This window comes from Pelodiscus sinensis, chromosome 3, assembly GCF_052426305.1.
Source record: "Pelodiscus sinensis isolate ZL-2025 chromosome 3, ASM5242630v1, whole genome shotgun sequence".
In the NCBI taxonomy this organism is placed as follows: Eukaryota; Metazoa; Chordata; order Testudines; family Trionychidae; genus Pelodiscus; species Pelodiscus sinensis.
Window position 1 is genome coordinate 4,403,592 of NC_143054.1, and position 24,733 is coordinate 4,428,324.

General features: G+C 54.1%; 1 protein-coding gene across 1 annotated transcript in view; it reads right to left on the minus strand.

Annotated features, from left to right (window-relative positions):
* Nucleotides 1-9,339: 9,339 nt before the first annotated feature.
* GATA4 (GATA binding protein 4) overlaps nucleotides 9,340-24,733 on the minus strand; it is a 50,212-nt gene continuing 34,818 nt past the window's right edge. Inside the window, exons 4-7 of the mRNA XM_075923236.2 lie at nucleotides 22,940-23,065; nucleotides 19,840-19,927; nucleotides 17,371-17,510; nucleotides 9,340-14,761 (exon numbers count right to left, since the gene is read on the minus strand). Coding sequence (XP_075779351.1) covers nucleotides 14,579-14,761; nucleotides 17,371-17,510; nucleotides 19,840-19,927; nucleotides 22,940-23,065 — 537 coding nt within the window. The 3' untranslated portion in view covers nucleotides 9,340-14,578. The remainder of the gene's footprint in view (nucleotides 14,762-17,370; nucleotides 17,511-19,839; nucleotides 19,928-22,939; nucleotides 23,066-24,733) is intronic.

Consider the following 24,733-nt stretch of genomic DNA (forward strand, 5'->3'; position numbering starts at 1 on the left):
CCACCTGCCAACGCGGCCCCACCCAGCGGATCCCCCGGGGTTCTTCCCTTGGAGATGGGTCCCTGCGGGTGCTGCACGCTCAGCGGTTGTGCGCCCCATTGCTCGGGGCTGGAGGCTTTTGGTAGCAGAGTCCGGGTGGGTCACAAGTGCCTGGTCCCTGCTTCGTGCTGTTCCAGCGGTTAACTGACGCTGGGCGATGCAGGGGGGCGAGTGGTATGAACCCATGCTGCCCGGGCTGCAGAATACGCCTGGGCCAGGGGTCCGGCTCCAATTAAATTTGGAGCTCTTCCCCGTTCCTGCGTGCTGCGCCCCCACCCTCCACCATGTGTCCTCTGGCCTGCCTGCCACCCCAGGGCAATTTCAAATGCCCCTCTCCCGCCATCACTGGCAATGCAGCAGGGCTGGAGTGGCTTCCTGCCCACTTGCTCCGTGTGGCTGCTGGCATGTCGCTGGGGTGGGGGCTGCTTCTGCCCCCACCCTGAGCACCCCATGACCAATGGGAGCCACAGGGGCAGTGTCTGTGTCCAGCAATGCACAGAGACCCCCTGCCCCACTGCCTAGGAATCACTGCCAGCGGGGGGTGCCCCACATACACATCACACCCCACCCCCTGCCCCAGCCCAGAGCCTGCAGCTTTCACCATCTTCTGCATCCCTCGCCCCCCTCCGCCCCAGCCCAGAGCCTGCAGCTTTCACCATCTTCTGCATCCCTCGCCCCCCTCCGCCCCAGCCCAGAGCCTGCATCCAGCACCAAGACTCCAGCCCGGAGCCTGCACCCAATCAACCTCCCAGTTTGTGAGCTGCACACGACCCATGGTCAGTTCCTTCAGTGCTTGGACCAGGAAGTTATCCCCAGCATTCTCAAAAGCTTCCTGCCTTGCCTGTGTAGTGCTGCAGCTATACTACTACTTACGACACAAACACGCACACACTACAGACAGCCACTTACCTCCAGACTCACACAATCGCTCCTCCTTTATTTAGAGAAGTCCTTGGCTAAACTCCCCAGCTGGCTGTCCCTGTTCGCTAAAGCTTTGTGCCAAACGCTCAAGTAAATACATAGACACACGAGAGAAAAAAAACCTATTCTCTTGAATCTCTTTCCATTCTAGTGATGCTTGGGGGCACACTTCAGCTCAGAATCACAGAATACTAGGACTGGAAGGGACCTCGAGAGTCATCGAGTCCAGCCCCCTGCCCTCATGGCAGGACCAAATACTGTCTAGACCATCCCTGGTAGACATTTATCTAACCTGCTCTGAAATATCTCCAGAGATGGGGATTCCACAACCTCCCTGGGCAATTTATTCCAGTGTTTCACCACCCTGACAGTTGGGAACTTTTTCCTAATGTCCAACCTAAACCTCCCTTGCTGCAGTTTAAGCCCCTTGCTTCTTGTTCTATCCTCAGACGCCAAGATGAACAAGTTTTCTCCCTCCTCCTTATGACACCCTTTTAGATACCTGAAAACGGCTCTCATGTCCGCCCTCAATCTTCTCTTTTCTAAACTAAACAAACCCAATTCTTCAGCCTTCCTTCATAGGTCATGTTCTCTCGACAGGAGCAGCCTGAGGCCGGCTATGGCAGCTGGCGCCCCAGGCGGAAGGTGGATCGGTGCCCTCGCCTGCACGGCCATTAATGGCCGTGATGTAATCATGGGGCGCCCCGGCACCCCGTGACATCATCATCGGGCACCCGGGCTGGCGGCGTCCTAGGCAACTGCCTAGTTTGTCTAGGCTCACGGGCTGCCCCTATCTCTAGACCTTTCATCATTCTTGTTACTCTTCTCTGGCCCCTCTCCAGTTTCTCCGCATCTTTCTTGAAATGCGGTGCCCAGCTTGAAATGTGTATGTTCCTTTGGCAGTGTCGCTTTAAAGAAAAAACAACAACCTGAGGGTTGCCAGATGGTTGAACAAAAAATACCAACTCCCCCACCCCCCCACCCCCCCCAAAAAAACAGGAAAAAATTCTGTTGAGAAAAAAAAAAGGAGCAGACCAGGGGCGGACTGACCTGGCAGGAGACCGGGAATTTCCCGGTGGGCCGTCGTCCGGTGGGCCGTTGTGTCCGCACGCTGTTGCCGCTTACTCTGAGTGGCTCTGTGTCCGCGCTGTATGCGGCACGCAGAGCCCGACCTGCCGCGTGCCGGACATGATGCGGGGGGTGGGGCTTGAGGGGCACGTAGGGGTGACGTCATGGGGAGGGCCGTTCTCAACCTATTTCCCGGGCCTATTTTGATTGCTGGTACGCTTCTGGGGGAGACCAAAGTTGTTGTTGCTCCTCACCCCCTCCTCCCCCCGACACAGCAGGGGAAAATTGTCCCTGCCAGGCTTCCATCCAAGGGAAACAGGAAATACCGAACATTTCACATATCCGTTTTTTTCTATTTTTTTTACCGAATAACGGACAGTCCGGGCGGAAACCAGACACCTGACAACCCTGGACATATTTTGATTGGCTAGAGATCTAGGCACACTTTTGTTGGATCAGGCCTTTGTTAAAGGGACTAAAATCTGAGCAAAACGGAGCAGAGAGCACAGGGCACTGAAACCCGATAGACTTTATTCTACGGCTCTCCTCCTGCTTCCAGCAAAATAGCTACCCCCGTGCTCAGCTTCCCGGCTCAACGCTGCACGGCTGCCTGGTCGCGCGAGACCACTCCCCTGGTTTGCCCATCTCCTCTGGCTTTGCTCCCCTGCCTCATTCTAGCAGGCGTGGCAAAATGGCATTTTTATTTCTTAGGTAATATTGATGGAGCATGTTACTGATTTCTAAGCATTTTTTTAAAGTGTTTATGTCGCTCGATGGAAATTGTTGCCACGGCCGAGAAAGACGGGGTGTAAAGCCTTTTCGTTGTCTCGATTTACATTTTTCACAATTGCACCAATTCAAGGGGGTGGGGTGGGGAGCAAAGCCAGGTGAGGCTAAAGACAGCGGACGCGGACATTCAAAAAGTTAAAGCTTTAGAATTGTTAAGAGATTTTTCACATCACACATCCAGGGTGGGGGGACTTGAATGCACCACCCTGTGCTTCTCTCACAAGTGCCCACCTCACCTCCTGGACGTCCCTTATCCTGCCTTCCTAATGTCATTGCTTGCTCCACCCCTAGGGAGGCTGGTGCTGGCGGGTGTGTGTGTGTTTGTGTGTGTGCGCACGCGAGATTCAAGCCCACCACCCTGTGTTAATGGCCCCTAGGCCACTCCGGATCCTAACCCACCTCCCTACCTTCAGGACATCCCTGATCCCGTCTTCCTAACACCAGAGCCTGCTCCATCCCTGGGGAAACTGGTGTTCGCTGCCCAGTGGCTGCCAATGGGCAGAGGTGGGGGAATGGGACCTTACAACAAATGCTCTAAAGTTTTCATGCCGCCTTTCTCCTGCTTTCGCCATCTGTACATGCTGCGAGTAGCGATGGAAATAGTTTTCATTTGTTTTTGCATCTGCTGCGAAACAAGGGTTGCTGACAACTACCTAGTGCAGTGGTCCCCACGCGGTGCCTGCGGGCGCCAAGGTGCCCGCCGGGGCATTTATGTGTGTCCACGGAATGATCTGGGCTGGCCCCGCCCCCAGGCGTGTGGCGCATGCGGGTGCTGGTTCCGGGCGTGTGGCGCATGCGCGGTGCCGGTTCCGGGCGTGTGGCGCATGCGCGGTGCCGGTTCCGGGCGTGTGGCGCATGCGGGGTGCTGGTTCCGGGCGTGTGGCGCATGCGCGGTGCCGGTTCCGGGCGTGTGGCGCATGCGCGGTGCCGGTTCCGGGCGTGTGGCGCATGCGGGGTGCTGGTTCCGGGCGTGTGGCGCATGCGCGGTGCCGGTTCCGGGCGTGTGGCGCATGCGCGGTGCTGGTTCCGGGCGTGTGGCGCATGCGGGGTGCCGGTTCCGGGCGTGTGGCGCATGCGCGGTGCTGGTTCCGGGCGTGTGGCGCATGCGCGGTGCTGGTTCCGGGCGTGTGGCGCATGCGCGGTGCCGGTTCCGGGCGTGTGGCGCATGCGGGGTGCTGGTTCCGGGCGTGTGGCGCATGCGGGGTGCTGGTTCCGGGCGTGTGGCGCATGCGCGGTGCTGGTTCCGGGCGTGTGGCGCATGCGCGGTGCTGGTTCCGGGCGTGTGGCGCATGCGCGGTGCTGGTTCCGGGCGTGTGGCGCATGCGCGGTGCTGGTTCCGGGCGTGTGGCGCATGTGCGGTGCCGGTTCCGGGCATGTGGCGCATGCGGGGTGCTGGTTCCAGGCGTGTGGCGCATGCGCAGTGCTGGTTCCGGGCGTGTGGCGCATGCGCAGTGCTGGTTCCGGGCGTGTGGCGCATGCGCGGTGCCGGCCCCGGGCGTGTGGCGCATGCGGGGTGCTGGTTCCAGGCGTGTGGCGCATGCGCGGTGCTGGTTCTGGGCGTGTGGCGCATGCGCGGTGCCGGTTCCGGGCGTGTGGCGCATGCGGGGTGCTGGTTCCGGGCGTGGCGCATGCGGGGTGCTGGTTCCAGGTGTGTGGCGCATGCGCGGTGCCGGTTCCGTGCATGTGGCGCATGCGGGGTGCTGGTTCCAGGCGTGTGGCGCATGCGCGGTGCCGGTTCCAGGTGTGTGGCGCATGCGCGGTGCCGGTTCCAGGTGTGTGGCGCATGCGGGGTGCTGGTTCCAGGCGTGTGGTGCATGTGCGGTGCCGGTTCCAGGCGCGTGGCGCATGTGCGGTGCCGGTTTCGGGCGCGTGGCACATGGGCGGCCCCTGCCCTGGGTGCCGGGCGGCCCCTGCCCTGGGTGCCCAGCAGCCCCAAAAGGTTGGGGACCATTGACCTAGACCTTCCAGGCTTAGAAGTGGAGTCTTTAAGCAGCAGTGAAGACATTACAGGGGTTAGAGCTTGATACAAACATCGATCGATTTTTTTTCTGCCAGGAGGGGGCAGCAGTGAACCGTTTGCGGGTATCCCAGGCACCTTCCTCACCCAGTTTAGTGCAGCTGGTTTCAAACAAGGACCCGGTGTGACCCAGGACTGGGCCGTGGAATGTCGGGCGCTGGGGCTCGGTGCTGCAGGGGGAGCAGGTGAGCAGTCGGGGGGCTAAGGCAGCTCCCTGCCTGTCCTGGCACTGCAGACCGCGCTGCACCCCAGAAGTAGCCACAGCAGGCCCGGATCCTAGGTGCGTGTGGGGGAGCACACAGAGCTCCGCACACTGCCCCTTGCACTACGTCTGCACTCCTACTGGCTGGGAGCCTGCTCCCGGCTGCTTCTGGGGTGCAGCGCCATCAGAAAGCTGCCTTAGCCCTCCTGCCGCACCGCTGACTGGGAGCTGCTCAAGTTACGTCCCTCCTGCCCCAGCCCTGACCCCCCCAAAAGCCAGAGCCCCCTCCCACGCCCCAATGCTCCCTTCCCCAGCCCCACCCCGGAGCTCCCACCCCAGTCACATTCTGCTGGGTGGCAGCATCGACCATTTTCTTCCACTGGGCCATGAGAAAAAAAGTGTGAATCCCGCCGGTTTAGGGTGTCTCTGCTCTAGAGGCAGTCCTCACACTGCAGGGGCTGGGGGCTCTGCCACATTTGAGGGGGGCTCCCGCAGGGCGGTTTTGGCTCAGCCGGTTATAAAACTGAAGCCAGCCGCGCCATTTGGATCAGAAGCAAAGAAGATGAATGGAACCAGGAACCGGTGCAGAGAAGGGCTCCGAGGACGGGCAGGGAGTGCAGGGTCCGTCTGTTGGGAGGAGGCTGGAAAAGTTTGGCTTGTGAAGTCCAGCAAAAGGAAGGCCGAGTGAGCAGAGGGGAGAGCTATTTACACGCTCTTGACGTCCGCTCTCTGTAAAAACGTTGCGGGGCACACAGCAGGCAGGGAGAAGAGCTCTTGAAGCCAAGGGACGCTGTTGGCACAAGGACAAATGGGGATACACTGCCATGACCAGATTCAGGCTGGAAACGAGACGACGACGTCTAACCATCCGAGGCGGGGCGGTCCTGGCACAGCCTCCCAGGAGGAATTGTGGCCGGCAAACAACGTGATTAGCTATAAGATGGAGCTGGAGAAATTCAGCCGTGCGCCTGCATGTCCAGGTTGCTCGTGCTGTTAAGGGGCTGGACTCGGCTGCCCAGGGGCTCGCGTCTGGGGTATGTTTCATGTTCCTAAATGCTCATGCTTCAGGGTTTCAGTTGGCCACCTGCAACGGTCAGGAAGGGATTAGCTCAGGGGTGGGCAATACTTTTGGAGCGGGGGCCACTTCAAACATTTTCGAAGTGGTTGCAGGGTGTCACAAGGAGGAAGGAGAAAATTTGTTCCTCTTGGTTTCTGAGGACAGGACAAGGAGTAATGGGCTTAAAGTGCAGCAGGGGAGGTTTAGATTGGACATTAGGAAAAAATTCCTAACTGTCAGGGTGGTCAAATATTGGAATAAATTGCCAAGGGAGGTGGTGGAATCTCCCTCTCCGGAGATATTTAAGAACAGGTTACATAGACATCTGTCAGGGATGGTGTAGACGGAGCTTGGTCCTGCCTTGAGGGCGGGGGGCTGGACTCGATGACCTCTCGAGGTCCCTTCCAGTCCTATGATTCTGAGATTCTATACCCCGGAAGGGGCGGAGCCTTGAATGGAAGGGGCGGGCCTCGGGGGAAAGGGGAGGAGCCTTTTAATAGCAGGCATTGAAAGGGTTTGCGTCTCCCCTGCAGCTCCCAGGCATCACGTTAGCCGGAGGCGGGAGCTGCGGTTTCTTTCAATTCCTGCTCTTTAAAGGGCTCGCTGCTCCCGGCTTTGTGGCTAGCAGGTTGCCTGGGAGCTGGGGATACCTGAGCCCTTTCAATTGCTGCTACTTAAAGGGCTTGTGTCTTCCCTGGGGCTGTTGCCTGACAGGCACGGGGAAGGCGCTAGGGGGCGGGGCCTGGAACTGCCTCGCGGGCCGGATCCAAACCCTACGTGGGCCAGAGGCGGCCTGCTGAGTGGCTTTTGCCCACCCCTGGATTAGCCCCTCCCCCACGGCCCCAGCTGGAGATGGGACACTGCGGGGCAGGGAGAGGCACTGAGCATGCTCCCTCAGGCACGTGGCTGGCTGGTCCTCGTCCCCATGCTCAGGGTCTAACTGATCCCCCACTGTGGGGCTGAGAAGAAATTTCCCCTTTGCTGGCTCTTCCCCTTGCTCTGCAGACAGGCGCAGGGTCACTAGCTGGAATTATTAAGGTGCATCTGGGGCTACGTCTGGACTGCATCCCTCTGTCGACAGAGGGATGCAAATCAAGCACATCGCAATTGCTAAGGAATCCCCCGCTTCATTAGCATAAACATGGCCGCCGCTTTTTTTCGAAACAGAGCTTTTTCGAAAAAAACCCCCCAAACAAACGGCCGTCTAGATGCGGAACTGTCAAAAAGAAACCTTTTTCGACAGATCCTGTATTCCTCAAAATATGAGGTTTGCAGGATCTGTCGAAAAAGGGTTTATTTTCAACAGATCCGCGTCTAGACTGCCGTTTTTTTTCTGAAAAAGCTCCGTTCCGAAAAAAAGCAGCGGCCATGTTTATGCTAATGAAGCACAGGATAGTTAAATCCCTGCTTCCTTAGCAATTTCGATGTGCCTAATCTACATCTCTCTGTCGACAGAGAGGTGTAGTCTAGACACACCCTTAATTATCTCCCGGTAGCTCAGCCTGTCCTCTTCTTGGGGCACCCGATAGCCTCGCCTGCTGCAGGCCCTGTTGCTTGGGTCTCGCTTTGGCTGCTGGGTGGGGAGGCTGGCCTGTGAAAGCCACGAGACAGTCTAGCGGATTGGTGGTCCCGTCTGGCCTTCCACGTGGACTCCCCTGAGTTCAGGCCTGGTCAGATCTGGGAATTTGGTGGCTGGGTGGCGTGGCGTTTTTTGGCATGTGGACCCTTCGGGGCTGCATTGAGCCCACCAACCAGGCAGCAGTCACAGCTGTCATGCGGTCGATTCGCCCCGGTCTCCTGGCACGAGACAGTCGGAGGAAGGGGTGGATCAGGCCAACTGCCTCAACAGCGACAGCAAGGAAGCAAACTCGCAGCCTCCTTCATGGGGCGGCGGCATGGGAACCACCCTGCGGCTGAGCGTCGTCGGGGGCCCGATCGGGGGCCCACCGGGAGTGCACCGCGCAGCTGTGCCTCTCCACCGGGCGCGGAGGTTGGCTTTGACGTGAAGTGCCACGTCTGGGCCAAGGCAGCTGCTTTCGTTGTGGTTTCCGTCAGCTGGGCTCCCAAAGAGAGCAACACAAAACCGGGGAGAAACGCGTGGGAAGCGAACGGCCCAGGGAACCCTCTGCCTGGCTCTGGTCCAGAGCGTCTCATTGCCTTACAGTCAGGGGCCCCAACAGCCTCTGTGGGCCCCTGGGCAAGGTGTATGGGGGCGGGGCCTTGTGTGCAAGGGGCGGGGCCTTGTGTGCAAGGGGCGGGGCCTTGTGTGCAAGGGGCGGGGCCTCAAACAGAAGGGACATGGTCAGGGCAGCCAGCCCGAGCACCACCCAGAGCAGACCACATCAGCCCTCAGTGCTGCCTGGAGGGTGGTGCTCTCTCCCCAGCCCTTAGTGCTGTCTAGAACGCACAGGGCAGCACTCCAGCGGTGATTTAAAAGTGCCCAGGGCTCCATTTAAAGTCTTTGCCCCACCCCCCCATTGGGTGGGCCTGCTTACTGTGCTTTACAAAGGAAATAGACTTCAGTGGCTACTGCCACACTCAACTAGCCACACTCAACCGGCCAAATTGCTACATGTGGCTAGTGGCTGGGCACCACGGCTCTAGATCATAGAATCATAGAACACAAGGACTGGAAGGGACCTCGAGAGGTCATCGAGTCCAGTCCCCTGCCCTCATGACAGGACCCAGCACTGTCTAGACCATCCCTGACAGACATTTATCTAACCTGCTCTTAAATATCTCCAGAGATGGGGATTCCACAACCTCCCTGGGCAATTTATTCCAGTGTTTGATCACCCTGACAGCTAGGAACTTTTTCCTAATGTCCAACCTAAACCTCCCTTGCTGAAGTTTAAGCCCATTGCTTCTTGATCTATCCTCAGAGGCCAAGATGAACAAGTTATCTCCCAAAGATCCATTGTACACGTACCGTAAATTAGCGTATATAACCCGCACCTGTATATAATCCGCACCCGTGCATAACCCACGGTTTTTCCTAAGTGTGTAAAAAACGTCCAAGATAACCCACGCACGTGTTTAGCCCGCGGGTTATATACGCTACTTTAAGGTACCTAGTAATTGCTGGCCAGCCTGCAGGAGGGGACCCGCACTCGCGTCCAGGCAAGTAAAAATAAACTTGTACACCCCGCGGGGGGGAGTTGCGGGGTTTGTAAAACTTTGTATAACCCGCAGGTTACATGCGCTAAAACATGGTATTTACTGCCAATTAATTCATCTCAAGAACTCAGCGGGCAAAGTCCCCTAAGAAAGAAGCTTTATTATTATTATTTTTATTACCATTATTTTATTTCCATTAGTTCAAAAGGTGTAGAAGTTATGTGGATTGGCAGCCATACTAATTCATAATATATATTTTTTTATATCTTTAAATAATTACAGCTCGTTCTTTCCAACCCCCTCCCCCTCCCCTTACAAAAAGCCTCTGTTTTCATGGGACCTTCCCAACGACTTTGGGAAGAATCAAACTTTACAAAAGAAAAAAAAAACAAACCCCACGACATCGTCACAGCTTGAGTTACATTAAGAAGGGTTGATCAGCGTTACAATGCCCCTTCCGCGTTTCTAAGCGCTTCTTGGTCAGAGACGCTCCAATCAGCCAGTAAGACTGCGATCTAAATACAGATCTTTTCTGATCAAAACTGGATCAGTGATTACAGATATTGCACCTTCACAAAGAGGAAAGACAATTAGTTCAGGGAAACGCCCTTTCTCGCCCACCCTCCGGGGATAGCTTCTCCATGTGTCCCCAACACACGGAGAGCAGAGGTCTGATTTGACTGGCATTTGCAGCTTAGACCCGCCTCCTGCCAACATTTAAGCACACATGTACGTCTCCTCGTGTGAGACACCTCACTGAGGTTCAAGGACATGCGGATGTATTTTCAAGATGGGGGCCTTCAATCTGAAGTACAGGGCCAGACAGAATGCCGTGCCTGTTTGCGGCACTTCACACAACGGGACCTTTGGTCAGACTGCAATACAATAAATAATCTTGTCTTTATAAGCTTCCAGGAAGCCACGTGTCTTGTTTTATTAGAAATGGGGCAGAAATGAAACAAACAAAAACTTCCTCAAACCTTGGATCCAAGCCCCTCCCGCATGCTAAAAAGGGGTGTGGCTACAATACAACCCTCCCATTTCTCAATAGACCCTTGCTTTATAGAGGGTTGTACCAACCCCACCCCCACAAGCTGTTGTGCTCCGACCTTGTAAGTTCCGAATACCTTCTGGGAAGTTCCCTAGGTCTCCCCCCTTCTAGGATTAAGAAGCCAGTAAGTATCGTCTCCTTTCTCAGCATCACCCCCTCCTAAGCTGCCCCCAACCCACGGAAGGCTCTGTACGTGGTCCTCAGAATTGCAAATGGGTCAGGCAGCTGATGCACTGCTGAAAAGCCTCGCATTTGAATTAATGTTAATTGCCTATTCTGTATTTGTACAGCACCTTGCACAGCTAGGTCTTTGCCCAGGACTGGGGCTCCTAGGAACTACAGTAATAAGAATACGAAATAATCGTAATTAGCGTTGTCTCTAGCTAATGTCTAACATCTATTTAGATGGTAAGCTCTTTGGGACAGGGACTGCCTGTGAGTCTGTGGGTATGTCTAGACTACAGGCTATTGTCGACAGAGTTTTGTCGACTGATACTGTCGACAAACTTCTGTCAACAAAGAGCGTCTAGTGTACATCCAATTCTGTCAACAAAGCAAGCTGCTTTGTCGACATGACAGCGTAGACGCAAAGGACAGTGTAGACGCAATAACACCTTCTGTCAACAGATCTCTTTCGACAAAAGGCGTTATTCCTCGTAGAATGAGGTTTACAGCCATCGACAAAACTGCTGAGTTGTCGACGTTATGTCGACAGAACTCAGCGGCACTGTAGATGCAGGTATAGTTTTGTCGACAAAAGTCCACTTTTGTCGACAAAACCCTGTAGTCTAGACACATCCTGTACTTCTGCGGTGTTCAGTGGGGAAAGAAACCAGGTACCACGAAGAATAGTTAAAGCAATTCACGTTTCGACTAAAGCTAGCGCCCTCACGGCCTCGAAGCTCCCAGCTTCAGGGGTGGCTATGTCTCCTGGGGCAAAGAAACCCCTTATGCATTGCTTTTCCAGAAGAGCCCAGTTTAGAATATCTCCCCAGGCCTGACGGACCGCCCGCCATCTTTGTGTTCATCTCAAAAATCACATGGGCTTGCGGGGTTTTTTTCCCCCTGGTGTACAAGCTTGTGTTTTTCCAGCCTGAATGCTCTGTTCGTTTCTGGCCATATTGTTAACCCCGCTAAAGGCCTCCTCCAGAGCTGGCTGAAGTCAACAGAACTCCATGTGTTTCAGTGGGCACTGGGCCCGGCCCCATACCCGCTGGAATTGTTTTTCTGTCCTCGCTAGCATGCACAATTCAGCAGGAGCTGTCGATCGTGTAGGATCATCTACGGGTGTTGTGAATCTCTCATGCACTGACTCCTCCAGATCGTTAAGGAAGATGTTAATAAGACCAGCCTTGCCCTGGTCCTTGCAAGGTGAGCGGTTGGAGACAGAGATAGGAGAATCTTAGATGTCAGAGAGGGAAAGGACCAGTCAGGTCATGGGTTGTCTGCCCATGGCTCACTCATCCAGGTTGACATCAGACCTACAGAGCGGCTTTTGCAGGGTTGGAGGGAGATGGGGAATGTTGCCATGGTAACATCTCCCCCCCCCCCCAATCTGTTTAGAAGCATCTCAGATTTGAAGCCATGTTAGTCTGTAACTTTCAATGCGAGTAATCCTGGGGCACCTTAGAAACTATCCAAAATATCCAATCATAGACCTGGAAGGGACCTTGACAGGTCAATGAGTCTAGTCCCGTCTTCACAGCAGGACAGCCTCCTCTTTGGGTGAGCCAGTGGGGGGTTTGACCCCACAAGCCCACCGCCTAGAGGCTGACACCTTATCCATTAACCCACTGGAAGACCCATAGAGAGACGATATAGTATCACGTCGAACTGGTCTATATAGTATCATGCGGTGGGGTTTGCCCACAGACGCTCATCATACCATTTATCCTTGTTAGTCTCTACACCCTGATCTACACGGGGAAGTTATTTCGAAATACCCCCCTTATTCCAAAATAACAAGCGGCGCGTCCACACAACCAACCCCCCGATTTCGAAATAAGGGACTGTGTATTTCGAGATCTGGACTCCCACTTTCCACGCGGAATAGCGCTTATTTCAAAACAGCGGGCGTGTGGACGCGCCGCTGCTGCTATTTCGAAATAACGGCTCCCCCGCCTCATTCAAAGTAACTACTCCCTGGGGATTCCTGGGGCTCAGTTGAGGTGGCGCGTCGGCATGAAGGGAGCCTGCCTCAGATTCGTTTCGAGGCTTCCCTGTAGCGTGGACGTGCTATTTCGGGAGTTATTATATCGAAATCAGTTACTTTGAAATGATTTCCTAGCGTAGAACTCTCACACAGTGGACCCTTTCGTACATGGATCTGGGAGGTACAATATATTTTTTTAGTACTTTACATAGTCCAGTTCAGACCCTAGCAAGGAGAGAAAGGCTGAGCAGACGAGACGAGAAACAGGCGCCGGAAGTTCAGGGGGACGTGAAGAAGATGAAGGAACCCATCTGATGGACTCAAAAGGCCGTTCTCTGCCTAGAAGACTACTGGGGCGGGCCCTGAAGGCTTTGGGGCAGCGGCTCTTTTGGGCCTTGTGGGGAGCCAAAGCTAGTTTCTTAATATTGAAAAAGTAAATGGAATGAAGCTTGTTCCACGGACATCCCAGCTGTGTGCTCGTGTGTGGCGGACAATGTGATTTCCCCTGCCTCTGAGGTCCAGTCAGACAGCTGACACGCCCAACGAGGAAAGCCGCTTCTTTCTGTCCTCAGTGCGGCCTTTAGGAAAGAGGGGTGTCAAATCCCATGTAAATCAGGTCACCGGTTAAACGTTACGTTGAACTGGTTAACTGCTTACATGGAATCGTGCAGGGGGGGGGGGGGGGGGAGCTCGGCCGCTGGTTAACCAGTAAGCACCCCGCAGTACGGCTGATGTTTACCGGTTAACTAGTTCACTGCTGACATCCCAATTAGGAAAGCTGAATTGCTAATTGATTTTGGGAGGACACGAGGGAGGGGCACGGGTCTGCCTTGGGGGCAAAAGGCAGGTACGGCCGGTTGATCCGCTACTTTGGGAACAAGGAAAATCAGATGTATCAGTGGCAATAGAAAACCCCAGAAGAATGTAAAGTAATTCCCTGTGATGGGTCACGGGGACGTACGCAACGGCAGCGTGACGTCACAGCAGCAGTCACAGGGGTCCTATCCGCTAGAGCAGTGGTGAGGAACGGACCCCTGGTTTGCCTGGATCCAGACTTTGAGGTTCAGGGCCCCCCCCTCAGCATTGGGGAGCCCCAGCTGGTGCTCCAGCCTCCTCCCTCCCCCCGCTGCCCCACCACAGGGCTGGAACACACAAAATCTACTAGCCTGGGCCCCCCCACAGGCTCTGGTGTGTGAGGGGAATGTGGGGAGGGTCCTTCTGCATCTCAGTTGGGGGCCACGTAAGCAAGAGAGTTTGTTTGCTTCTCACTTGTGTGCAGCCCCCGACTGATTTTTCTCGTGTGCAGCCCCAGACCCAAGAAAGGTTCCTTACCCTTGGCCTAGAGAAATCCTCAAGTCACGCTCCTCGCTATCTCAAAGGGGAGAATCCAATTTTCCCTTCCATGTGTTTCATAAGCTCTCTGGGTCTCTTCCACCCCACCCCCATGCCCAGACTTTCATGGAAACCTTGGATCTGAGACCTTCTCCAGCCTCAGCCTTTTGAAAACACAGTCCCGCGACCTGGAAAGATAAAAATAAAGTCGTTCCTGTCAGCAAAGTACAAGGGTTCAGGTCTCTGGCTCCTTGGTAACATGGAAACGAAGCTCTGGAGGGATCGGCCGATGTGCAAGCGGTGTTCTTCTTTCTCCTTCAACTTCCCACGGTATTAAAAACCACAAAAGCTGTCAACGTGTGTCTGATGAAGTGGACCCAGCCCTGTAGCACGGAAGGTCAACCGATCTCTGCCTGTAGGTGCTACCACGGTGATGGCATTTCCTCCAGGGCTGACTTGGTCGGGAAACGAGTGGATGGTAAGGACGACAAAAATGTCCCAGGTGCCATCGCTGTCCAAGATGTCAAAGCCAGAAGTTTCAGAAACGCCGGAGTCCTGTCTTAGTTTCTGGCTGTTTCACAGAAGGCGGTTACAACCTGGCTTCTTTCAAGAAGAGTCAAATCAGCCACGGTTATTCTGAGACGGGGCCGTCTTGGCTTGTTTAGCGTTAGCTCTTCCGCACCTCCGGGAAGTCCTCTTTACAATGCCGTACGGAATAGTCCTCCCTGCGTCACATCACGCCTCCCTCGAGGAGAGCGGGAAAAGAGCAAAGAGCTCTGCTCACTTACTACGCGGTGTCTTCTAGGCCTGCGGTCCGCGCGAGGAGGAAGAGGTTATGCCGTTATGATGTCACCGTGGCTTTCGGCTAAGACCAGGCTGTTCCAGGAGTCCTGTTTGGAGCTGGCCTGTGGAGACTGGCTCATGGCTGACTGGTAGCCCTGGGGGGAAAGCTTCAAGGCCGAAATAGCCGGGTGCAGAGAAGATCCATGCCCAGACATCGCGGTGACGGAGAAGGCCTAGAAAACATGTAAAAGCGCAAAGGGTTTTCCACCGTGGCCAGGAGAAAGCATTTCACTTTACACGGGTCTAATGTTCCATGCAGAGACATGGAAAGACCAGGACTTTAAAAGGGTTCACAAAAGAGCTCAATAAATTCATGAAGGGCAGACCGATCAATGGCTATTAACCAGCATGGGTAGGAATGGTGTCCCTCGCCTCTGTGTGTCTGGGAATGGGCGACGGGGGAGAGATCACGTGATGATTCCCTGTTCGGTTCCCTCCTTTTTGGGGTACCTGGCATTGGCAGCTGTGGGCAGACTGGACCGTGAGCAAGATGGACCTTTGGTCTGACCCCGTCTGGCCGTTCTTACGGGATTTGCAATACTGACCCAAACCATCAGTTCCTTTCATCTTGTGCCCCACTTCAATGTCTGATGGGTGATGCTTCAAAGGAAAAGTATCGCCCTTCCCCTCTGAACCCACTCCATTAACAACATTAGGGATCTTAAAATGCGTGCAATCAGCTACGCCTCTAACTGCTGAAAAATTAGCATTTACACCAGTGTTTCTCAAAGTACCCCTTTAAAAAAATGTTAAGTACCCCCAGTACCTACAGTTTTCAGACACACTCATTTTTTTTCTACCATTGCAACACATTTGTTTAAACAACTTAATCGTAGCCAGGCGGGCGATGACATTTTTGGTTGTAAAAAGGACAAAAATAATAAAGTGCTGTAAAACTGAAAACAAATTCAGTTTTCTTCAAATTTCAGTTGTGTTTATGTCCCCGCCCCAGACTTCTCTTGAGTACCCCTAAGGGTACTCGTACCACTGGTTAAGAAACACTGGTTTACACGATTACATGCGGTGTGGCAGCCAGCTCCCTGGGAGCCAGTGTGTACGGGGAGCCAGTTTTTAAGCCAGCTTCCAGCATGTACCTGCTGCCATTCTGCTCCCGGAGAGCCAGCTGCTGCCCCTTATACAGAGGCAGCAGCACAGGGGAACTCCCCGGGGAGCCTGTGAGCACCAGGAAACATTGGCTTCCTGTGAGTACCGGCTCCCATCTGCCACCCTGCTTCTGGGGAGCCGCGTGAAAACGTTTGGGTAACCGATACACTCATGCTTATCGAATACCTGTTTAAAAGGCTACACGTTTTCATTCCTATTGTGTCTAGTGCATTTAGTTCTTTTCTAACCACTACAGGTGACCATCTACCCTCCCACACCCTTCGACATAACATTTTATCACCAATGCCCCTTTTGATTAATTGAGCTTGCTCATACACAATGGAGTCAAGTGTTACATTGCTTTGGGCTCAATATTGCAAACACTGGCTCAATCCAGCAAATATTTAGTATTGGTTTTACAGTCACGGCGCTTAAATATTACACCAAACTTTATATGTAAATATTGGCATTCTTAGCTGAGTTTAACAGGATACAGCCTTTCTCCGACTTAAGAACCGGTTACGGACCAAGCAATTGGTCGTAACTCGGTTTGTTCATAAGTCGGACCCCATAGAGTTACACGCGACCGCGTGATTCGTGTTCGTAACTCGGGGTCTGCCATTTACGACAGCTTCGGTCGTAACTGCGAATGGTCATAAGTCAACGGTTCGCAACTCGGGGACCGGCTGTATAAGCTAACTCAGTCTCGAATATTAGTCTTGTACTGGCATACGTAATCAAGTATCTCCTTAACCAAGAAACACTTATTAAAAGAAACAGCAACAACTACAAATAAACAATCTCCCACACAGATCCCGCTCCAGGTTTGTCTGTCTTGTTTACCAGGGCTGTCACCCTGCATGGAACATTGTAAGGTGCACAGAGACATCTAGTGGCTGAATAATGTACTTCAAATAAACATATAAGTCTCTCACAAAGCAGCTGTGTGAATATGGTCATTTTGATTCTCCAGTGATTCAGTTTTCTTTTCTGTGGACTTGCGCCCACGGTGCTGAGTTCCAGGCTTATGCGAGCCCACAAATTCATAGGAAGAAATAAGCCAAAACTGCCAATTTTGCCAGGTTTCAGGTCAAAAGCAAACGGCACAGCTTGGCCGCACTTGGATATTGATGCAAATAACTGATCCCAGAATAATTATTTTGGCATAAGTCTCCATGTGGGAACTTGTATTTCGGAATGACAGTCCAGTGTGTGAGTTAGCTTTCAGCACTCTGGTGCATTTCCCAATGTAATAATGCCCTTACCGTTGCAAATTTAGAATAAACAGCCCAAAATCACACACCCCCTTTCAGGGGGATGCAGCGGATTTGTTCAAAATCTACCCCTGGCTCGCTCAAACTCTCGAGCGGTGTGGGTTTTCAGTTTTCACAGACAGCGCCACCCCGCTGCCCTGTCCGATAGCCAGGGGCATAAGGAACTTCAAATGTCAGCCAATAAATCAGCCAATCTCTCTTGGATAATTAAAGAGCTGGAGGGATAGGGTGTGAAAACATTTCCCCGTACAAGTGAAACGCAACCCCCGTGCCAAAGGGGAACCCTGCACCGAGCAAAATGGCTGCCGTTTGCCTTCAGAGCCGGCCTCTTTTCTCCTCAAGTCACCAGTATTCACGTTTACGCCTTTGTCACCTCTCTCACATGCGTCTTCCTCCTTCCTTACCTGAGCAATGGGGCTTGGGTGCCCATAATGAGATGAAAGCCCCGGTTCCGTCTTGATGGGGCGCATTTCCTCGGGGGCGGGGGCGGCGGTGTTGCTGGTGGAGCTGCTGGTGGGGGTAAGGCTGTCGCTACTTGATGGTCCTAGGAGAAAGCAGGAGTTAAACCAGGCTTCTCAACAGAGGGGCTTTTAAGTCCAAAAAACATCAGGGTTGGGAGAAGGAGCCACTTGTTTGCAGGCAGGATTTTGCTGCCACGAAAAGACCCTCGAAGATCTTCACTAGAGGTATGTCTACACTGCGTTCCTCTGTCGAGAGAGGGATGCAAATGCAGCTGAGCGAACTTGCAAACGAAGCGCGGATTTGAATTTCCCACGCTTCATTTGCATAATCGCGTCCGGGCGCTATTTTGAAAATTGCGCTATTTCGAAAAAAGAAACACTGTCTAGACGCAGTTATTTCGAAAGAAAACCCTTCTTTTGAAATTACCCTTAAACCTAATTGCTTTCGAAATAACCGCGTCTAGACAGCGTTACTTTTTTTGAAATAGCGCTATTTCGAAATAGCGCCCGGACGCAATTATGCAAATGAAGCACGGGAAATTTAAATCTGCACTTCATTTGCAATTTTGCTCAGCTGCATTTGCATCCCTCTCTCGAAAGAGGGTGCAAGTGTAGACATACCCTAGATTTGGAGGGAAGATGAAAAGGATGCTGGGAGATTTGGTAACTGTGTCCCCCCGACTTTTTGTTCCACGCACTTTTATCCCCGGCACAGCAGGATGGAAACATTTCAGATTTTGATAAAGATGGGCAGCCTGCCTTATGCTAAAATTTTTCGCTTCAGCTAATCTCCCGAAGCCCTGAGCCAGCATAAACGGGGGTGGTGTAAAATCTCCGAGTGATTCTTTGAGGGGTACAGGCTTCTTTGCTTGTTTCAGAGCCCCGTTGGGAGCCTGGAAGGCAGGTCCCCAGGAATTACAGGTGTGATTAGCACCAGTTAGGGTGGGGATGCCAGTCCACTAAGAACAGGACTGAGAGCACTTGGGGTCAGAGCAGACCACACGCTAAATCTGAGTCAACAGCGGGACGCTGTTGCCAAAAAAGTAAACCTGATTCTGGGCGGCATGAACAGGCGTGTGGTGAGCCAGACACGAGGAGTCATTCTTCCACTCTACTCTGCGCTGGTTAGTCCTCAATTGGAGTCTTGTGTCCAGTTCTGGGCACCACATTTCAGGAAAGATGGGGAGACATTGGAGAAGGTCCAGAGAAGAGCAACAAAAATGATGAAAGGTCTCGAGAACATGAGCAATGAGGGGAGACTGAAGGATGTGGGCTTGTTTAGTTTGGAAAAGAGAAGATTGAGGGGGGACATGAGAGTGGTTTTCAGGTATCTAAAAGGGTGTCGCAGGGAGGAGGGTGGGAAATTGTTCTCCTTGGCCTCTGAGGACAGGACAAGAAGCAATGGGCTGAAACTGCAGCAAGGGAGGTTTAGGTTGGACGTTAGGAAAAACTCCCTGTCAGGGTGGTGAAACACTGGGATAAGTTGCCCAGGGGGGTTGTGGAATCTCCATCCCTGGAGATATTTCAGAGCAGGCTGGACAGACACCTGTCAGGGATGGTGTAGACGGAGCTTGGTCCTGCCTTGAGGGCGGGGGGCTGGACTCGATGACCTCTCGAGGTCCCTTCCAGTTCTGTGATTCTGATTCCAGTGCTAGTGTTCTAGGATTCTCTGATTTCACACAGGTCAGCCACCGTACAGCGCTCTATAATCCTGGGCTCTGGAGGGTGATGCTCTATCAGGGGTGGGCAAAGGGGGCTCCATGGGCCGGATCCAGCCTGTCAAGATGGTGGATCTGGCCCCTCCCTGCAGCTCCCCTGCCCCACGCCAATCGAGACCTGGGGACATGAAGTCTCCCCCTCGCCAAGGTGAGAGACTTCGCGCACTCCACCACCCCAGGCCCTGACTGACCTGGGAGCGGGAGGAGAGCATGAGGTCTTCTCCCGCTGTGGCACCTAGACGGAAGTGCCAGCTGTTTAAAAAAAAAAAAAAAAAAAAAAGAGCAATTCTCTCGGGGGGGGGGGGGGGGGCGGGAGATCTCCAGTATTCTCCTACCCCCAGGCCAATCAGGGTGGGGGGCGAAGCATGAGAAGTCTCTTGGCCCCACCCCTTCTGTCTGAGGCCCCGCCCCTTCCAGGGTAGCCCGGGGCCAATTCAGAAATGTATGAAGTGGCCCCCTTTTAAAAATGATTGCCCACCTGTGTGCTATACCCATTAAGCCGCTGGGACCCATCCCACCTCTCAGCTGATGGCAGCTCTAGCCCTGGGGAAGCTGGAGGTGCCTGTTTGCTAAATCCGGGGATGTCCGATTCGGAGGGCACAATTCCTAATTCAGTTCTAAGGGGTGAGTTTCTAATCCTATGGCCCTCCTCCCCCCCCCCACCCACCCCACATCTGCCTCCTGTAACACTCACCTGCTGGGGTCTTGGTTTTGTTAAGGTTCTTTGGCTTGCGTTTCCTCGTCTGAATCCCCTCTTTTCTCATCGCTAAAGGCCTGGGGACCTAGGAATCCAAGGCAAAGCACTCTGTTTTCAGGGTGCACACAATACAGCCCAGCGTCCTGGTCTTACATCTCTGCCTCCTAGATCGGAGGGAACCAGCCGTTTTAACTCAAAACCCACAGTCACTGACCGGCAGCGACTGGATTCCCTCTAGAGACCAGCTCCGGCTGCCGAGTTTGGTTCCAGACCTGGCGCTGATATGTTTTGGAAATAACAGTGCCCTTGGCACCCGAGACTTGGAGCCGCACGTTTTAATGCCAGACGGGTTTCTCGGATCTGCCAGTCAGACCTGCTGTGTAACTCGGCCCAGGGAATGTTATCACGGTAACGGGGTGGTGCCTGCCCAGCAGAGCCAATGTGGACACAGCAGTGCCTCGTACAGATGCAGCGGATGCCGGCCGGTGTTTTTCCACCAGTGTGGGAGCAGGGCATCCCTGACTGAAGCTAAGCGTGGAGGACAGGACTTTTCTCTAATGGGGGGAGTGTTGTTAGCATAGCTATGTTGCTAGAGGGGGGAAGGAAAGGGGTGAATTCACACCCTGACCAACCCAGCTATCAGTTTTAAGTGCAAAGCAGGCCTACAGCACACCTTCTGGAAAGGCATCCAGTCTAGGGATGTGGATAGGTAACTGGTACGCAGGAACAACCCCGTGGGGATTAGGAACTGGATTAGCACCGAGGGAGGGGGTGGGAGAAGAAGTCACCCCGCCCCTCCACACGGGGGACTGCCCTGCATGGGGGTGGGGGAAGGGGCTGGCGGCAGCAGCCCTGTGCAAGGGGGGAGGGTGAGCGGGATCCCGATTAATCGGTTAACCAGTTTAACCTAAGGTTTAATCCGATCTTCCTGTGAAGACTTTTCAAGAGATGAAGAATCCACCACGTCCCTTGCTAGGTTGTGCCATCGGTTAGCCACTAACGCTGTTAAAATTTAGATGAATCAACAAATCGAATAGTCGATGCAATCTAGATCGACTATTCGATTTGTCGATACAGGCACCTCCGCCTCTGACATATAACAAGAGCCCTGATGGCTTTCGCTACATTTCAAAGGAGAGAGCGCCGACAATTCCCCTCTGTGACCCCCCCCCCCCCCCGAAGACGGTGCTGGGGGACCTGGCTTTTAGCCGGATCCCTCCAACACCAGCTCCTGCTCCCCCTCTTGCTGCCTCTTTCTGATAGAGGCAGCAAGTGGGGGGGTGTAGCCTGCTCATTTTTGATGCCTCATTAATATGTATAAGCAATCATTAATATTCATGTTTAGTTATGAATATGTAGTAGCTGTTAGGAATGTTAATATAGAAGTTTCTAGGAGTGTTGCACAGGGCAGGCAAGTAGCTGCACATGTCACACTGTGCTGCTGCATGCAGCACACTGATCCAGGCTGTTACAACTTGTTTATCAAAGCACCCAATCAGGGACCCTTGTTTTCCTGTACAGGCTCCAATGATTTTAAAGATAAAGATCATGAATATTTATGAGAAGGGTGCTTTGAAGGCCTGGCTAGCAGTTGTCTGTGTTCGTTCCTGCCACCATTGTTCCTGCTTGTCTCCTGTCTGTTTATGTTAGTCTGTAGTTAGTTAGGGTTAGCTAGATCTCGTCATCGAGTGTGTCCGTTAGGCGGCCGGGTACTTGTCCGTGATGGGAGCGTCGAGTCTAGCTAGTCACGTTTTGTTTCCAGGTATTAGGGATAGGTAGCTGTCTATCATCGGTTCCTGCTGAAGAGCAGAAGCCACCTGAAGATCAGCGCCAGGCAAGTCTCCACCGGTGATTCCTGCGCCTAGGAGCGGAAGGGCCCAGACGAGGATCATCACTACCTGCCTGCACCACACCCGTCCCCAGGGTCTCCGAGGGATCGCCTCTCTGTTCCTCGCTGAGGGCTCGGAAGGAGCCCAAGGCTTGAGGTCGAGAGCACCGCAGAGGGTCACCGCTGCGAGGGATCTCCTCTTTGTCTTTCACCAGAGGCTTTCAATCAGCCAAAGGTTTGAGAGACAGGAGCTTCTCACCCACTGTCAACTACTGGACTGTGTAATTATTGTATTTTGTGTAACCTAGTGTTTGTGGGGTACTTTTCTATCTTCTTTCCTTCTTGGGGTTGGGATAAAAAGTGTTTACCTGCTTTTCCTTGCTGTGCTTTTAAAACTTTTACAATATATGGTTTGGCCCTTTTAAAGTGAGCAAAGTTTTTATTTACTGCGGCATTCTTGGGACAGCAAACACCTATGATAGATGAGGTTTGGTGGTATCTGCAACTTCCACTGAGGCTTAATTAATAATAATCAGATGCAAATTTAGGCCTTAGTTATCCTCAGTGTAACGGGGGGGGCGGGGGGGGGGTGGGAAGCAACTAGTCGAGACGACTATCTGATAAGCATTTGTGTCTCAGATAGTCGACTAGCTGCTTACATCCCTGTTAGCAACCCACAGTGTTAACAATGGTGCTTTATTTCTAACTTGAATTTGTCCGGTGTGGACTCCCAGCCACAGGTACCAGAACTCCGCCCCGTTCCAGCTGTGAGGGAGTAACAAGACCATTCTGATCCTGGCCTGCACATTCTGAGCCCGCAAAGACGATCCTACACACAACCCAGGGTCGTTAATATCGGTGGGAGGTGCATGATCAGATGTGCGGTAAGGAATCCGGTCCATAGACTGGCCGGGTCTGGTCTGGATAGTGCAAAGGAGTTGTGAGTCCGTGCCAAGGCACAACCATGTGTTGTGTCCGACCCACGGACGCACCCGTCCCTGCAGCAGCGCGTCAGCGAAGCACAAGGCCGCACCCCCGCCCACAAAGTCAACGGGTGGATGTGAGATCAGTGGGGGCGCAGCACAACCTCCCTGCTGCACGCCGTGTAAGCGTAAACGGCCCATGTCAAGCGCAAAGGGCAGGCGGGCGTCTATTCTATTTTCCACGAGGTTTCGTTCCACACTCACCACTGCAGGAGTGGAACGCCCCCTCCCTCCCCCACCCCCCTGCGGCACATGGTCTCTCCTCCCTGGGTCTCACTGGCATTACCCCGTGGAGTTTCATGTACAGTCCGCAAGCGTTACAGACGGGTTCTCCCTCGGCGTTCCTGCGCCACAGCGTGGTCGTGGTCGTGTGGCAGTTGGCGCAGGAGAGCCCCACGCGGCGGGAGGCGGACTGCAGCAAGAGACAAAAGCAACAGCAACGTCAACAAGGCGCCGGCGCTGCCATTCGCAGGCGCGTTCCAGGTGGCCCCGACTCGTGGGCCCCGCGGCAGGGGCAGGCGGCTGTCCTGGGTGAGGGAGAGCACACCTGGCGCCGAAGGAGCGCAGCACGCTTTTCAATGGCGCAGATTCAGCGCCACAGCACCCCCGGGCAGGACGGTCAACGGGGCTGTGCCCATTTTACAGCTGGATCAACCAAGGCACAGCGGGGTCAAGGGACTTGCCCAAGGTCACGCCCAAGTGGTCAGAAAGAGGGGGTGGCTGAATAGAGGGCTTTCCCTGCATTGGAGACCCACATCCCCAGACCCTTCCCGGGCAGGGCAGGGGGAAGCAGATGAGCAGAGAGTGGAGACCAGGGGGGTGCGGGGGCGGAGGGCTTTGCTCCAGCCCTGCCCACTCAACATGGCAGCCAGCTGAGAATGGCACAGAGCGGGAAGGAAGCTACGCCAGGTACCAGGCGGGCATGGCTCATTCCCCCCTGCAGGAAGAGAGAGGCAGGGGCTGAGCTGTCCGGGGGAAGACGCAGGGATAAACATTTGATGGCGTTGGGAGGGACGCATTCTGGGCCCTGGGGCCAGAGAAGATCTGGGCCCCGGACGAGCATTGGAGGGGCCTGGAGCCATGACCCTCAGGCACGTTAGGTCCCTGCCATGGGCTCGAGTGAGCCCACCAAGCCGTTTTCTCCTCCAGCTGGACAGCAATAGGTCACCAGCTCCATGGGCAGAGACCCCCGCACTCCTGGCTCCTCCCACCCACACGCACGCCCTCTCAGAGCTGATGCAGGTCCAAGCCGAAGACGCCCACCCGATCTGCTCGCAGCGTCCAGTGAGACGGGCCCGGACGGTGGCTGAGCCTGCAACTGGGCCCAAACTATCCGGTGCTGAGCTACAAAGGTCGGTGGCGGGGCGGATCCAGGTTTTCGATTGGTCCCAGCACGGAAACAGGGGCCAGTTGGGAAATAAAGATCCGGACCTTCCCACTCCAGCCCTTCCCATGAAAGGGGGTTTAACCTGGCTGCTTGGCCTGGGGCCATCCACAGCTGTGTTTACCGCCGGGGTGGGCAACTACAAGGCGGCACTTAGCCAGGGTCACCTGGCCAGCTGGAGCAGCGGAAAGTGGCGTGGCTTGGGACACCGCTTCCCACTGCTCCCATTGGCTGGCAACAGCGATCCGCAGCCAATGGGAGCTGCAGTCGCCGGTACCTGTGGCCGTGCAGGTAAATACAGCGGTGGGGACCCTGGCGGGCTGGTATTTGCCCGCCCTTGGTTTGAAGGGGTTGGGTTGAGATGTCTGGTTAGCATTACTCTGTTCCTTATAATAACTTCCTCTGAAAGCTCAACTTTCCTTCCTCCCTGGCCTGCTGTCCAGCTGCTGCCAGCTCATGGTACCAGCTGCTCAGAAGAGCCAAATGGATGGATTTGGATTCTGTTTTTAATCCCCCGATGCCGATGCATTCTGCCACTTAGAGTCTCTAGCAAAACCTGAGACAGCGTCTCCTGCTGGACCGACTCAACTACATTTTCTCTGTAATGCTTGGGAAAGGGCAGCGATTGTCTTCCAACAGGAGCCAAACAACACGATTCTGCTGCCACTAACGCCAAAGCAACGAGGAGCCCTGTGG